The sequence below is a fragment of the Nannobrachium achirus genome (genome assembly GCF_963921795.1).
Source record: "Nannobrachium achirus genome assembly, chromosome: 14".
Classification (NCBI taxonomy): Eukaryota; Metazoa; Chordata; class Actinopteri; order Myctophiformes; family Myctophidae; genus Nannobrachium; species Nannobrachium achirus.
The window spans coordinates 22267196-22282372 of NC_137821.1; the positions used below are offsets into that span (position 1 = coordinate 22267196).

General features: G+C 42.0%; 1 protein-coding gene across 1 annotated transcript in view; it reads left to right on the forward strand.

Moving 5' to 3' along the window:
• The first annotated feature begins 265 nt into the window (after positions 1-265).
• The window catches only part of LOC308298472 (Fc receptor-like protein 5), a 38501-nt gene continuing 23589 nt past the window's right edge, over positions 266-15177 (forward strand). The window contains exons 1-4 of the mRNA XM_080742078.1: positions 266-325; positions 9702-9743; positions 11550-11708; positions 11892-11993. Of these exons, the coding sequence (XP_080598204.1) occupies positions 280-325; positions 9702-9743; positions 11550-11708; positions 11892-11993 (349 nt within the window). The 5' untranslated portion in view covers positions 266-279. The remainder of the gene's footprint in view (positions 326-9701; positions 9744-11549; positions 11709-11891; positions 11994-15177) is intronic.

The window sequence follows — 15177 nt, forward strand, 5'->3', positions numbered from 1 at the left end:
GTGCGTGTGCCTGTGTGTGTGTGTGTGTGTGTGTGTGTGTGTGTGTGTGTGTACGTGTACGTGTACGTGTGTGTGTGTGTGTGTGTGTGTGTGTGTGTGTGTGTGTGTGTGTGTGTGTGCGTGCGTGCGTGTGCGTGTGCGTGTGTGTGTGTGTGTGTGGGTGGGTGGGTGGGTGGCTGAGCGTTTTATACCAAACAGGAAATGGACATCCTGTTTGGACATATGTGACATAGCTCACTCATCACTTGAGTTTCATTTTCAGGCAGGCACTTCGTCAGAATGACATTTATTAGAATGAAATTTGGATCAACTTACATCATTTCATGTGAGTACTTTATTATTTTAGTTACTTTTTTAGCATCATAGAACACGCTATTTTTTGAAATACAGTATTTGGGATGGAGTTACTTCCTTGGCATGCTTTGTGTGTGCATGCACAAAAAGATTCACGGCAATCGGTCTTCATTGGGGCTGATGAAGACCACTTTTGGTCGATACATGTTGGAGAATTAAATGAGGACTGTTCCCTCTTTTAACCTCGAGTACCCTGATCCATCATATCCTATTTTCTTTCTCTGATGCTTTGTTTTGTATTTCTATTGTATTATATGAATCTATGTATTATTGATTAATTGAGTACAATGGACCACAATGGAAACAAGCCCCCTTGGGTTTTTTGTTATATTAGCATGACATTTGACTATACTTTGTTATCAAACTTGTTAAAACAGTATGGCATTGTTCAATCAATCAATCAATCAATCAATCAATCAATCAATCAATGTTCTACAACCTATGGTTCAAGAGTTATATGCCAAAATGTGAAATGGGCTGCTGTTGTAGTACCACCATGAGGCAGAAGATTTGGTGGCGGGGTTCTTCCTTTGCCTTCTGTGAGTGTGCATGCAAAGATTCACTGCAATCGGGGGCTGCATTCATGATTTGTGGCATTTTCTGCAAAAATGGCCACTCCTGCAAACCTTGGAAGCCTATTTGTACCGATTTGCTTGTGGTTTGGCCAAAATCTGTAGGATTGGAAGCAACAAAGATATCTCACAAAATCTGCCTCATGGTGCCGAATATAACAGGCCGATTTGAACACATTTGGGCGAATGTTCTTCCTTGGCCTACTGTTGGTATGCAACTGTGCATGCAACCTTTCCTGGTGATGGGCCCAGTATAGTGCTTGTGGCATTTCATTTAAAATGGGCAATTATTTTAAAGCCAATTGTATTAAGCATCTGACAGATTTTGATCACATGACTACGAGCTTGAAGCCGGTAATTCAAACTACAGTATATGCCAATTAGGGATGAGGCCGAATATTCGGCACAGAAAAAAATGGCTAAAAATGCATTTTCGGTTTTCGGCTGGATAGCTTTTAAAACCGAATAGTTGAGCACCGAATAGTGTGAAGGACAGGGGTCTAGTACAGGGGTCCTCAATAGGCGGACCGCAGTCCATGTCCGGACCGCGGCACATTTCTGAGAAATCTCCGCACAGTTGTATCTGACGATCGGACTGACTGTGTGTGATGTGTGTGCGTGTGTGTGTATGTGCTGATTGTGCTCATTCGCTCAAACAGGCTCACAAGACACACCCCTACGTCAATTTGCAAGCCCACAAAGCGTCGCGGGTGCAACGTGCTGTGGGCTTGTAGATCAAAGGTTTTCCTTCCCTCCGAGTCTCCGACGCAGTCTGCTCTCCATGCTGCTCCCCCCCTCCCCTCTCCTCTCCTCTCCACACACTCATGCCGCTCGCTGCCTTAAAAAAGTTGCTAAAACCTCTTGGAAACCATTGCTCCCACTGGATTAATAACTTAGAGATCTTCTACCTTTGGCTGTTCAATTGGAGAGGACAACAGCAACACATTAATATCCACGATGTAAGGCTCCAACTGCTTGCATTAGACGAGAAATGGTCGCGAAACTCGCGATGCGTGATCATGCGTCTTTAACAATGTGATGTGTCGTCGCATATTATTGCCAGCTATCCTAGGCTGTGTTAGGTTAATAACTATGACTCGTTGACCCTAATTTGACTGGTCATTTGACATAGTCAATCAGCACAGTCAGTCTGGCTTGTGCAGTACGTGTGTCAACTAACTGAATGTCAAGTAATCCTCTCCCCCTCACGCTAAGTTCCACTTTATTTTCCATTCTGAACGACAAGCCTAATATTGCATTTATGCTCTTTAGTTTCCAATAATTAAACTATAAGCCAGTGTTTTATTGCTACACAATAAATGTAAATAATGTAGCCTACTCTACATGCATAAATAATTATCCATCCATCCATCTTCAACCGCTTATCCAGCATCAAGTAGCAGGGGTAACAGTTCCAACTGAGATTTCCAAAGTTCCAAATAATAATAATAATAATTAAAATAAACAATTCTAATGATTATAATAAACATACATACATACAGTACATACTGTATAAATGTATCCGCCTTATTTCGCCTTCGCCTTTTTTTTCGGACCTGGACCTGTTTCAAAAAAATATTTCTGGACCTTCAAGATTTGTATTTGAGGACCCCTGGGCCCTAGATCATTTTGCAACATACAGTATGTGCATTTGTTGTTGAAGGCCTGGCTGTTACAGCCCTTGTGTTTACAATAATATTTTGTTGTAGGCCTAGATCATTCTGCAGTTTTAAGCACCTTGTTCTGATGCACTTTTATCTCTGTAGGATACTACAGAAATAGTTGCACTATTTTGACTTTGTTTTATGCTAACATTGCAAAGAGAAAATATTTTATTTTGTTATGTGTGCATTCAAAAGTGAGAAATAAATGTTTTATGGAACCATATGGTGATTATTATTTAAGTTAGGGTTTGCCATAATCAGGTAGCTTTACAACAAAGGTACAGCAATGGTACAAACATTTATTATACAAAATAAATTATATACATGTATTATTCGGCTATTCGGTATTCGGCGGAATGTTTCCAGTATTCGGTATTCGGTTTCGGCCAAGAATTTTGCTTTCGGCCCATCCCTAATGCCAATTTCACTCAAGTCAGAATATTGTTCTCACTTCGAAGCTAGCGAATATGTGGCTATGTTGAAAACAGCTAGACGGTTCATCAGTGTCAAATTATTTTATGCACACTATTAGATCAAACTTCATCCAACACATTTTCAAATCGGCCTCATGTTTTTGAAATACCAGCCTGCTTTACAGTTTGGCTTTGAACCGCAGACATAGGAGGCCTGGATTCCTTGGATCATGACGCAACTCCCCATGTAGGCCACACCCATTTCCACTCAACTCGGGTACTTAAACTACCTATATCAAAAAAAATGTTTTTGCAATAGGCTACACACTCACACGCACGCACGCACGCACGCACGCACGCACGCACGCACACACACACACACACACACACACACACACACACACACACACACACACACACACACACACACACACACACACACACACACACACACAGTTGTGGTTAGCCAGTGGCAGCATGGGGGAGTGATTGCATGCATGCTTCTGCTTAGGCTCACAAAGACTGCACTAGAAGCACCATCATGTGGTCACAACCAATAGTGAGCGCGCGCACGCACGCACGCACGCACGCACGCACGCACACACACACACACACACACACACTTTAAAGTAAGCAGGTAAACTGTAGTAATGCTGCACAGAATGTTTCTAATTCCTCTTTCTGTTTCTTGTTTTGTCTGTGTCCCAATACTAGCCCGGCATAGCCAGACTATATACTAATGCAGCTAACTAACTGCAGTATAATACATCCCCACCTTGTTTTAACATGGGTGGATGGTTTAGCTGTGCTAGGCTATCCATCCCAGTACTGCCTGTGAATTATTAAGCATTGCAAATATACTGTGGTGTTTTGTGGTGTACATGTGATCAACAAGGAAGTAACTGGCTCCGCCCTTAGCTTGATTATCAGTGGCCAAGCCACATAGTGGCAAAGGCCACTTATTGATATTGTACTTCAGTATTATTATTCCGCCACTTTTTCTCTAGTGGCTTGACCGTGCAATCGCTTTTTACGAAACTCAGCAGTATGGTAGCAGTAATTGGCCAAAGTGTGGCGCTGTAGGAAGCCTTTGAACAGGAGGCCTTTGAACAGGTATAGCTCATGCTCTGTTTTACCCACAGCCATAAAACCTGTATGCACTTATTTGTCTCCTCATACCGAACAACTTTTACACTCTGACTTTTGACCTTTAGATCTCCCACCATTTTGAATTATATGAAAAACAGCTAAAATCTATTTTCACATCACGTGCACAGAACCTTTTTTACATTAACTTTGGACCAATATCTAAAGATCTGTCTGATCAGATTTTTTTTTAATTGAAACATAATCTTTTAATAATTCAATGAATATTGAAGCTTTATGCAAATTATTCTTCTGCCTCTAAATCATACATGCAAAGTCACACGTTCATGGCATTTGGCAAAGATGTAGAGGGTTAGTCCAAATATCACTGAAACCAATCTTTTCCAATTCCAATTGGCCAAAGGGGGGCGCTATACGAAGCGTTTGAAAATTCAAACTTTAAACGGGCATAAGTCATGCCTCATTTGGTTTGAAGACATGCAACTTGCCTTCACTTAAGTGGAACACATCTATGTCTTTGTCAAGTAAGCTCCGCCCTTCAATTTTCCGCCATTTTGAGCAGTTTGTAAAACACTTAAACCCGTTTTTATCCTAGGATTTTCGCGTCAAGTGCACAGAACCTTTTTTACATGAACTTTGAACCAATATCTGAAGATCTGTCAGATCGGATTTCTTTTAAATTGAAACATTCTTTTTTAATAATTCAATGAACTAGAAAGGCTTCGCGCCCTGTGGGCGCTCAGGCAGGACTGCTCTATATTTGATCAACATAAGGGGTTTAGGGGCGCTCAGGCAGGACTGCTCTATATTTGATCAACATAAGGGGTTTAGGGGCGCTCAGGCAGGACTGCTCTATATTTGATCAACATAAGGGTTTAGGTTTTAATTCAGATTAAAATGTTTTCAATACCTTATTGTCAATATCTATCATGAACAAAAAGGCACACTTGGTCGGACACCAATAACTCAGGAAACAGGAACAATTGTTGAAGGTGTCCAGTGTAGTCTGAGCTGACAGTCAATACTTTTGTACTTTTACTGACGTAGCCTATATGTTGAATTGAGGACTTTTGAGTGGTGTGGGGGTGGGGGGGGGGGGGGGGGGGGGGCTGTAGGCAAATTTGCGAGGTTGTTGTATCTAGACTGATTGATTGATTGAAGAGTTTAGCACTGTTTGCAATAGAAGACGCAGTTACAATACACAACATTGGCACACACACACAGTCCCATTCCGCGAGCCACCCGTGGGTCGAGACCCACACAGTACTTGGGAAACAATGCTTTAACATCATACTCACGCAGCTTTATAGACGCTGTCTGTATCTGTGCTCTCTCTATCTCCGAGGCATGAACGCACACTCACTCATTCACTCACTCACACACGCGACGCAAGCGAAAAGCGGTTGTCCGTGGTGTAACCTACTTATTATAACTCTATGGGTGTAACATGTTGAAAATTTAAAAATATCCGGGCCGTGTGGCAAGCGACGTCGCAAATGCATCATCCCAATGAGCAAACCTCCTTTGTTACAGAGGTTGAGTAGGTATCGGCGTTATGTCGCTGTACTGTCTGGGTATATAGGTGAAGTGAATGAATAGGCTATCAGCCTCTCACCAAATCTGTCATGTGTGCGCACTATAGCCCATGCAGGGACTCATAGGTTACGCGAGGCTACAGCAAGAGTGGACACTGTCTATTGACAAACTATTGGTCCCGTTTGAGCTACTCTGTTCTGTTGTGCTGGTCTCACTCTGCTCATTGATACTTTTACTTCAGTCTAAAATGTCCACCACTGATTTCACACGTTACGTGTTCACTTTCAACATCAAGGCAAATGAAATGGATAACACTTGTCGAGTTACGTTCTAGACTCGCATAGAAACACGACACATATTCGGTAACACTTCCCAACTTCAGGTCTCAAGTAAAAGTACAAAAGTATCGCTACCAACGTACCATGCTTGTTATTAACGGACTACACAAACACACGTGTGTCTCGTCAAACATCGCTGTTTTAGGTGATTCACACATCCAGCATAGAGGTTAATGTTGTACTTGGATCCATTCCACGCGCAATGTAAGTAGTGGGAGAGGGGTAGCCTATATTCCAGCTCACTGTCTCCCTCCCTCCCTCTCCCTCTCCCTCTCTCTCGGAGGAAGGGGGGGGGGGGGGCAGTCTCGCTGCGTCGCTGCTTGAGGCTTGAAGCAAACTGTAACCTGATACTTTCGTGACGAAAATTGCATAGGAGAACTTCCGGGAAAGATATGCTCAGTAAACTTACACATTACTTTTGTACAAAGTGTACATCGTGCAAATACCATAGCTTCAGGAGAAGCAGCTAAGAACATTCGGGTAAAAATGCGCGATTTTTGTGCAAAAATCCAGCATAGAGGTTAAAGTTGTACCATGTAACTTTTTTTATAAAACAAATCTTAAAATTGTCCTAACTGTTAAATCGCTAAAGTTTTAGAACACCCACTCCGTGAATTTCAGCCTGTAAAGCCTTCTCTATATGTAAACTGCGATCCTTGCCGTGGACCGGATCTCGCGCCAAAATTGCGTCGTCACACTACCGGCCAATCACAGCGAGGGTTATACAACTGCCGGCCAATCACAGCGCATCTTGAAGTGGGGTCGCTATGGCAGCCATATTTGTTGTCGCCCGTTTGTACCATCCCTTCTCTAGGTAATTTCGCCTACCAGGCAGGGTGAAGGAGTCCGTATCTCTGGAATTACTGAACGCACAGGAACAAGGGACCCCTCAAAAGATAGATCTCAGCGAGGTGGAGGCAGACGCGGGGGTCTGAAGGTACGAAAAACGGCCGAAAGACGCGGACGCGACCGCGGTTTGCTATAGGGCTAATGACCACTAGTTGGGCATCTTACACAGTATAGCTTTAATGTTGTACTTGGATCCATTCCACGCGCAATGTAAGTAGTGGGAGAGGGGTAGCCTATATTCCAGCTCACTGTCTCCCTCCCTCTCCCTCTCCCTCTCTCTCGGAGGAAGGGGGGGGGGGGGGGGGGGCAGTCTCGCTGCGTCGCTGCTTGAGGCTTGAGGCTTGAAGCAAACTGTAACCTGATACTTTCGTGACGAAAATTGCGTAGGAGAACTTCCGGGAAAGATATGCTCAGTAAACTTACACATTACTTTTGTACAAAGTGTACATCGTGCAAATACCATAGCTTCAGGAGAAGCAGCTAAGAACATTCGGGTAAAAATGCGCGATTTTTGTGCAAAAGGTGGAGTCTTTAGAAGCAGTGTAAATGTGATTCTATCGCGGGTTTGCCTAAAAATAATCGAAAAATAATCGCTCTGAATTAGTAGTAGGGATATTTATCCTGGGATTTTTGAGCAATTTGCAATTTGAAACATTCTACATGCAATCTAAGGACCTTTATTTAATATGCCTATGAAGCGTCCTGAGCAAATTAATATTCAAAAAAGCTGGAATCGTTACATAAAGGAAGAAACCTCATCTTTGTGTGATCTTTTCTCAGTGCAGGGCTGGGCGATTCATAGTTCACTTGGTAAGGCCTTTGTCTGTCATTCCAGAGGTCCCTGTTTCAAACCTTACCTAATGCATTTCACAAAATATAGCTTAAAACGAGCCCATCTCTACAGGCCGTTACAAAAGCACTGATGATCGCAGTTGTGCTTTTTCTGTTCTGAGTGAAAGAAAATAAGATTGCACGAAAATTCCAGAAACACTCGCTTACATTTACTCAGATTAATTTTACTCAGAGCCTTCAAAATATAGAAAAATTAAAATATTGTGGCACTCAAAAAGGCACTCAGTGTGTCAAGTACATTAGGTGGAACTTTTTCTAAACATTTATATTGACACATCTCATTAGGTTTTGTATTAGTGAAAGAAAATACGATCACTCAAAAATTTCAGAAATACTCAGATTACATTTACTCAGATTACTTTTACCCCAAGAAAAATCTATAAAAAAACCATGGCACTTGGCGATTAAATCATTGTTTAATCGAAGGCACTCAGCCTACATAGAACTTTTTCTTTTTTTTTCTCTTTTTTTGAGCGGTGGTTACACCGTCTCCTATACGTGGCCGTGTGTGTATGCGTCCGTCCGTCCGTCCGTGTGTGTGTGCCTGTATGTAGCCTGCAGGCCTGCAGTACCTTTTATGACCACACATGTTAAGGGAGGGGCGCTGTTGTTCAGGCCAGGCCAGACCAGGCACACACACACACACACGCACGCACACACACACACACACACACACACACACACACACACACACACACACACACACACACACACACACACACACACACACACACACACACACACAGGGGGGAAGGGGGGGGGGGGGGGGTAAACCACCGTGATTTTTTTAAACAGACATGACTGATACAATACCTATGGCTAAACCAATGGTGAGCGCAAATGCCTTTCATGCAGAGGGTTGGTAGATGTGAGAAGGAAATCACAGTATTATGTCTGTTGCATATAGGCCTACAGTCTTTTGCATACATGTTGTGTAGAGGCCAATTTGTGTTCTATAACTCCACCGATCAGTGTAAAACTTTGTATGCACACTTCCCAGAGGCGAAGGAAAAACCTGTGCCCTGCATTTTTCACATCTACCTTTTATAGCGCCACCAGAAGGCTGATTTACGGCATGTAAAACACATTCTTCGATATTACTCCTAGATGTTATCCGAAAATCACACAAATCAGCACACAGTATCTCTACAGTGATGTAATCATGACAGATTTGTCCATATTCTATCTAATTGGCTAACATTGGATTACAACGTTTGCAGGATTGCTCCTTTTTGAACAAAATGTCTCTAATCATGAACGCAGCCTGCTATGTGTGTGACATTTTCCACGCAAATTCCCACTAGGCCAAGGAACAGATGCTACCCTTCTCACATTGGCCTGTTAGAGCACCATCAGCGGGTCAACCTTTTCAAAACACATTTTTTGGAACAAAATGCCTCAAATCCTGCATGATTCGTCCGATTGCCGCGAAAGGCCCAAGAACGCATGCGACCCTTTTCACTTTGGCCTATTAATTCCACCAGGCGAGGATGCCAAAGAAACCTACCTGACCTGCCGGAGACCTTCTAGTTTTACTTTGATTTCTTTTACCACTTTTCTAGCTTTTCCTGCTTTTTTCCACTGCTTTTTTCCTTTCCTACCTTTTTCTGTCTTGGCCACTTTATCGCTGCTTGCAGCTATATTTTGGTTATTGGAACTAACTGAAATGTATTGTGTTTACAAAACTAAGACAAAAAGAGAGAGAAACTGTCCTTGGTTTTCAAAATGTCATATACACGGCTAATATTTTGGGTTTATATGAAATCTTCAATATGTTTTACCAGTGGCCGGGGATTAGCTGATTGGCTAATATTTTGTCTGTGCCAGTTTTAAGCTCTGTTGTAAAAACAAAAAAGCAAAATTAAATACAAATATTTAACCAAACCAAATGGACAGCTCAATTGACATGATCTTCAATAGCCTAGATTACTTAAAATAAGATATATTATATAGTATATTTTCTTTGTCATCTAATATGTCTCCTTTCCTCTGTCTCTCTATCACCCACACACACAGTGTTGTATCTCCTTGTCTGCTGTGGACCTGCTCAAACAGAGGGTGAGACAATCTACCTCAACAAATAGCCTAAATCTGTACTTGTTCTCTTCCTATAACACATTTCTTCTGTGGTTGCTGTTGCAATCCTTTTATAGCAAGCTCCCCCAGTCACTAGAGGTTTACTTTTTACAGATCTGACTGACATCACAATCAAGTAATGTTAATGTTATTTAGAGTTAGCCGCAAATTGCAACACTAGATTTTTTTTTAATATGTTGAATGTTAATATGTTGTGGTTCCTGTGGAAATAAGCCGTAGTGCTTTCTAGGATCTCCTTTTAGTAGACCTTGTACCAGTGATTTGTGCTGTCATGAAAATTTACTTTTTATATTGCAAACTTCTAATAATCAATCAATAGCGTTGCAATACCTCCCATAGGCAGCCAATGCATCAAAACCTTTGTTTTTGTTTTTTGCTATCTGATAGTATTAAACGACGTCCAACGACCAATATTGGGTCTCTATGGAAAGCTTGAATAATCCTCTTTCTATCTGCAAAGTATTTGTTTCATTAAAACCCACCATAGACATTATGAGTTACTTTCTATCAAGAAATTAAGTTCAAGTGATTATTTTTTCTAAGTGAGTTTGGAAGTGCTTGTGGTGCACCACCTGGTTCTAAATGGCACATAATGCAGGAGGCAGCGGGACGTTGTGTTATAGAAGACAAGCGGTATAGCTCAGGGGTAGAGAAACCGATATTAGAGCACGAAGGGTTCCCGAAGGGTTCCCAGTTTGAATCCGGGCTCCCCCTGAGTTAATGTCGAAGAGTCCTTGGGCAAGACTCTGAACCCCTAATTGCTCCCGTTGAGTAGGTTGGTGCCTTGCATGGTTTCCTCTGCCACCGGTGTATGAATGTGTGCGTGAATGGGTGAATGTAATGCACAATCTATGTAAAGCGCTTTGGATACAAAATGCTATATAAATGCACCATTTACCAAGCGCTTCCAACACGTAGGGGGAAATAAAACATGTCTACTCAGATTTATTGACAGAAAGTAAGTCATAACATGTCTATCGTAGGTTTTTATGAAACAAACACTTTGCAGATAGTAAGAGGATTATTCAAGCTTTCCATAGAGACCCAATATTGGTGATTTTGACGTTGTTTAATGCAATCTGATAGCAAAAAAACTGTTTTGATGCATTGGCTGCCCATGGGAGGAGCAACCCTAGATTCAACCAAACTAAAGAAAATCTAGTGATGCAATTTGCGGCTAATTTAGAGTGACAGATAGCGGCTCACACATCCGATCAACACATAATGTCTACAGCAGTGTTTCTCAATCTTTTTTGGCTTGAGTACCCCCTTTCCCTGATTTCTGAATCCAATTACCCCTTTACCCGGCAACATTTTGCTTATAAAACTGTAATTAAAATATAAATAAATAGTGGTATATGATGCTATGGCTATGATAACCCCCCATTTCAAGAATATAAAATCACAAATAAGAAATGGAGAAGAGTTTCAAACTGTTTTCATGTCAATAACCTCAATTCAAACAACTTTAAAACACATCCCAGTTGCCTGGTACCATGTCATTTGGGTTAGCAACTCAGGCTCATATCAAGTTTCTCCATGTGTCATCATTAAACATAACAGTACATGTTTGTTCCCCTCCTAATTCAATTGTAGTCAATTATTTAACGATGAACAATATTAGCATGATTTATACTGTAAATTATACTGTACCCCCTGCAGTACCTCTGCGTACCCCGAGGGGTACACGTACCCCCATTTGAGAAACACTGGTCTACAGGTAATTTGAAACCATCTCTCCCTCTCATTCCTGCTTCTCTTCTACAGTGTCTCTGAGAGTCAGTCCCGAAAGATATCAGTTCTTTGAGCGGGAGTCCCTCTCACTGAGCTGCGAGGAAGAAGGGAAATCTATGCCGGGCTGGTCTGTGAAAAGACACACCAGTAGAGGGAATGGAACCTGCAGCAATGAATGGGGAACCATCGAAAGTATGTACTGTATGGTCTGTGTGTGCGTGCATGTGTGGGTGCGTGCATGGGTGTGTGCGTGCGTGAGTTAGGGATAGATGATACAGTATAGATATACAGACATACAGATAGATAGATAGATAGATAGATAGATAGATAGATAGATTTAACTGACATATTTCTTTTAATTGTGATTCCGTGTAGGTGGGTCCTGTATTGTGGTGCCGTATCGTTGGGATGGTGGAGTTTACTGGTGTGAGTCCAAGTCAGGAGAACGAAGCAAGTCCATCAACATTATGATCCCTGGTACATCCCACAACCTTAATTAGAATTGCCCCGTGTGTGTGTGTGTGTGTGTGTGTTTCCATCTGTAACTCCACGTTCAGCAGTTGTTCAATTGTCTAAAAAACATAATACAAAAATCAATAACGCATGTACCTTGCCCAACATCAACTTTATCACCTTCAGATGTGTCTCTACTTCTCATAATCCCCAAATGTTTAAAATATTTTCCCAAATTTTGGCCTGTAGGTGGCTTTGTCCTGTGATGCGATTTACATCACAAATGGGCGTCGACAAGTCTGTCTCTCTGCTGTGATGCGATTTACATCACAAATGGGCGTCAACAAGTCTGTCTGTCTGCTTCACACCAAGGGGCTGTAGGCTAGTTCAAATAATCCATTATTGTAGTGGGTAGACAGAGATGATTCATATACAGTAGTATCTTTGCTAACCACTGTTGGGTAACAGTGCTTTTACGAGTAACTTGTTAGATTACAAGAATTAAAAAGTAATAACTTACGTTATAGTATGAACTATTGTCAGTTAGGCTACTTTTAGATTACTTTTGACACCCATGTAGCGTTTACCCCATAGACTGTAGAAAAACATGGACGATGCAAAGCCATTGGTTTCTATGCAGCGCAAATGGCCCCTTTCTACCCCTTGGAATGGGTGTCGCCATCATAGAATAGCCAATAGCGATCACGTGCAACCGCAGGGATACATGGGAGAATGTGGTCTCCCGAAATACAGCACACGAAGAAGAACACAGCCAGCTGGTATCAGTTTAGTTGGCCACGCCCCCCCGCAACTTTATCATTTATTTTAAAATAAATTGGACCACATTTTGACAAAACGAATATGATGGCGGTTGAAAGGCATTTTTTAACTAGCGATAGGAACCATATATTATTCATGAAAATGTTAATTAAGGTTAGACAACGAAAGGGGAAAATGAATGGGATCCAATGGAGAACAATTCTTTTTGCGATCAGCCGGGGGGGAAAACAGCGCAACTAGCGGCCGTACATAGGATGTTTTAGTTCCGTATTGGGCTCATTTTAAATCGGCAGAACTAAACTAGGTTTACCCTCTAAGCGATTCAATCCCAACTTCTCCAACTTTATTCTTGATCCCAGCATTTAGCACCGATCCCCAAGTTATCATCCCATAGATTGGGCTCTACAGCACACTATCATCCCATACATTTGGGCCAGTTGGGCCCATCTACCCATCTAGTTGGGGCTATTTGGGGCTTATCAACCTTTTCTAAGGCTGATTCAATAAGTGGTCTAAGAAGAAAAAGGAAAACAAAGACATTCCCTGAGTGGGATTTGAAACCACAAGCTTTGGATTCTCAGCTATACCTGACACTGCTGCTCGCACCACAGGATCCACAATGGAGGTGCGTCCTACATCTCATTAGTCCTATATTGGTTAGGGTTAGGTTTAGGGATAGGTTAGGTTTAGGTTTAGGTTTAGGGTTAGGGTTAGGGTTAGGGTTAGGTTTAGGGTCAGGGTTAGGGTTATGTGCCGTTATGGACAGAATAGTAAATCTTCGTTCCCCGGTATCCACGTTGTCAAACATAATACAAAAAAACAAAAAACGGCAATTGACCTGCCACACGGTAGCTCAGTAGGTAGAGCACGTAGGCCACTAAAACCAGGGCCTGGGCTCGCTTCCCACTCAGGGAAGATAGCTATCCGATTAGCTATTCAGGGAAGATCGCTATAGGTTGATGAGTCCCAACTAATAGTTGGATAGATGGGCCCAACTGTCCCAAAAGGATGACAGTGTGCTAATTAGAGCCCAATCTATGGGATGATAACTTGGGGATCGGGTGCATTTAAACAGGCTACTTACTGTCTTGGTCATAGACTGCACTACAAGTAGTGTTCATGAAAGTTTACACGCTCACTCCTAGTAGACCAAGGATGATTCCAACCCAAGTGTTTCAAATCTGTATTGTTGCGACCGTAGGGAGGGTAAGTGCATTATACTAACTGCAACATGGTTGTAACAAGTTCTATTCATACAATTTATTTTCTTTTTCTTATTTTTTTTCATAACTTTTGTTTGGGTGGGCAGCTGCACTTTTGGGTGTGTGGAGAGAATGTATCCCCTAAGCCAGGGCAATTATCCATCCATCAATAGGTCACTATGGGATTGTGACCGCTTCTGCTATTCATATTTGACACAACCTTGCTTTAAAGTCTAACATTTATTTTAGCACTGTGTCATTACAGCGTTTGCCTATATGGTAGAAGCCCCCAAAAATGTATGCTACAGGGTCCTAACACCCAAGTATATTTTGGAACGTAACACATGATAAATAGGGGGCTGCTCATGACTCTGAACTCTCCATAGTCCGATTTAGCGTCGGCAGGTTAGCTACTCACCAGCGTCGGGCAGGTTAGCTAATCACAGCGTTAGTTCTACTGAGGTTAGTGTTAGGTTTAGGTGGTTGGACCAAAGGGAGGTCATGACATGTTACTGATAAATAAATACATTTCCGGAACATGTCAAGGACAGACACTCACAAATTCAAATGTTTAACAGCATTTAGAGAAGTTGTCAAAACACATTTATGTGGAATGGTTATTGTGGAAAATATACCTGTGAAAGGTGAGATCTTTAGATACAAAGTACATAGAGTAGTATGACTTTAACATACTGTAACCGTTTTGACATCAGATGTTTGACGTCATATGAGACTGACACAATATGTCCATATATGGGCATTCCCAGATATGGGTTATGTCCATATATGGGAATTCCCAGATATGGGATTAATATTGACATCAGGGATCTGTATATGGGCATAAAATTGATTGTATAACAGGGCATCATCTGGGAATACCCATACTGTACATGGACTTACTGTAATATTGATGTTTTCGGGCCTGTACAATGTATGCTAATTAGAAAAGCCAGACAGGGCCTCGGGGCGGCCCATTTAGGGCCAAGCCTTAACTTTTGGGCCCATTGAGAACACTGAGCTGGTCGAGTCATCGTTGTGATGTCAGAACAGGTCAGCTACTGTATATCCTTTTTCTGAGCTGAGTTTTCATTTTGATGTTAGAACAGTTCAGGGCAAATGAATTCTGTCTTGGCCATTCATTTGCATCATTGTGATGTCAGAAGAGCATGAGGTGGGGCGCCTGGTGGCCTAGTGGACCAGGCGCATACCATATAGGCATTGCCATT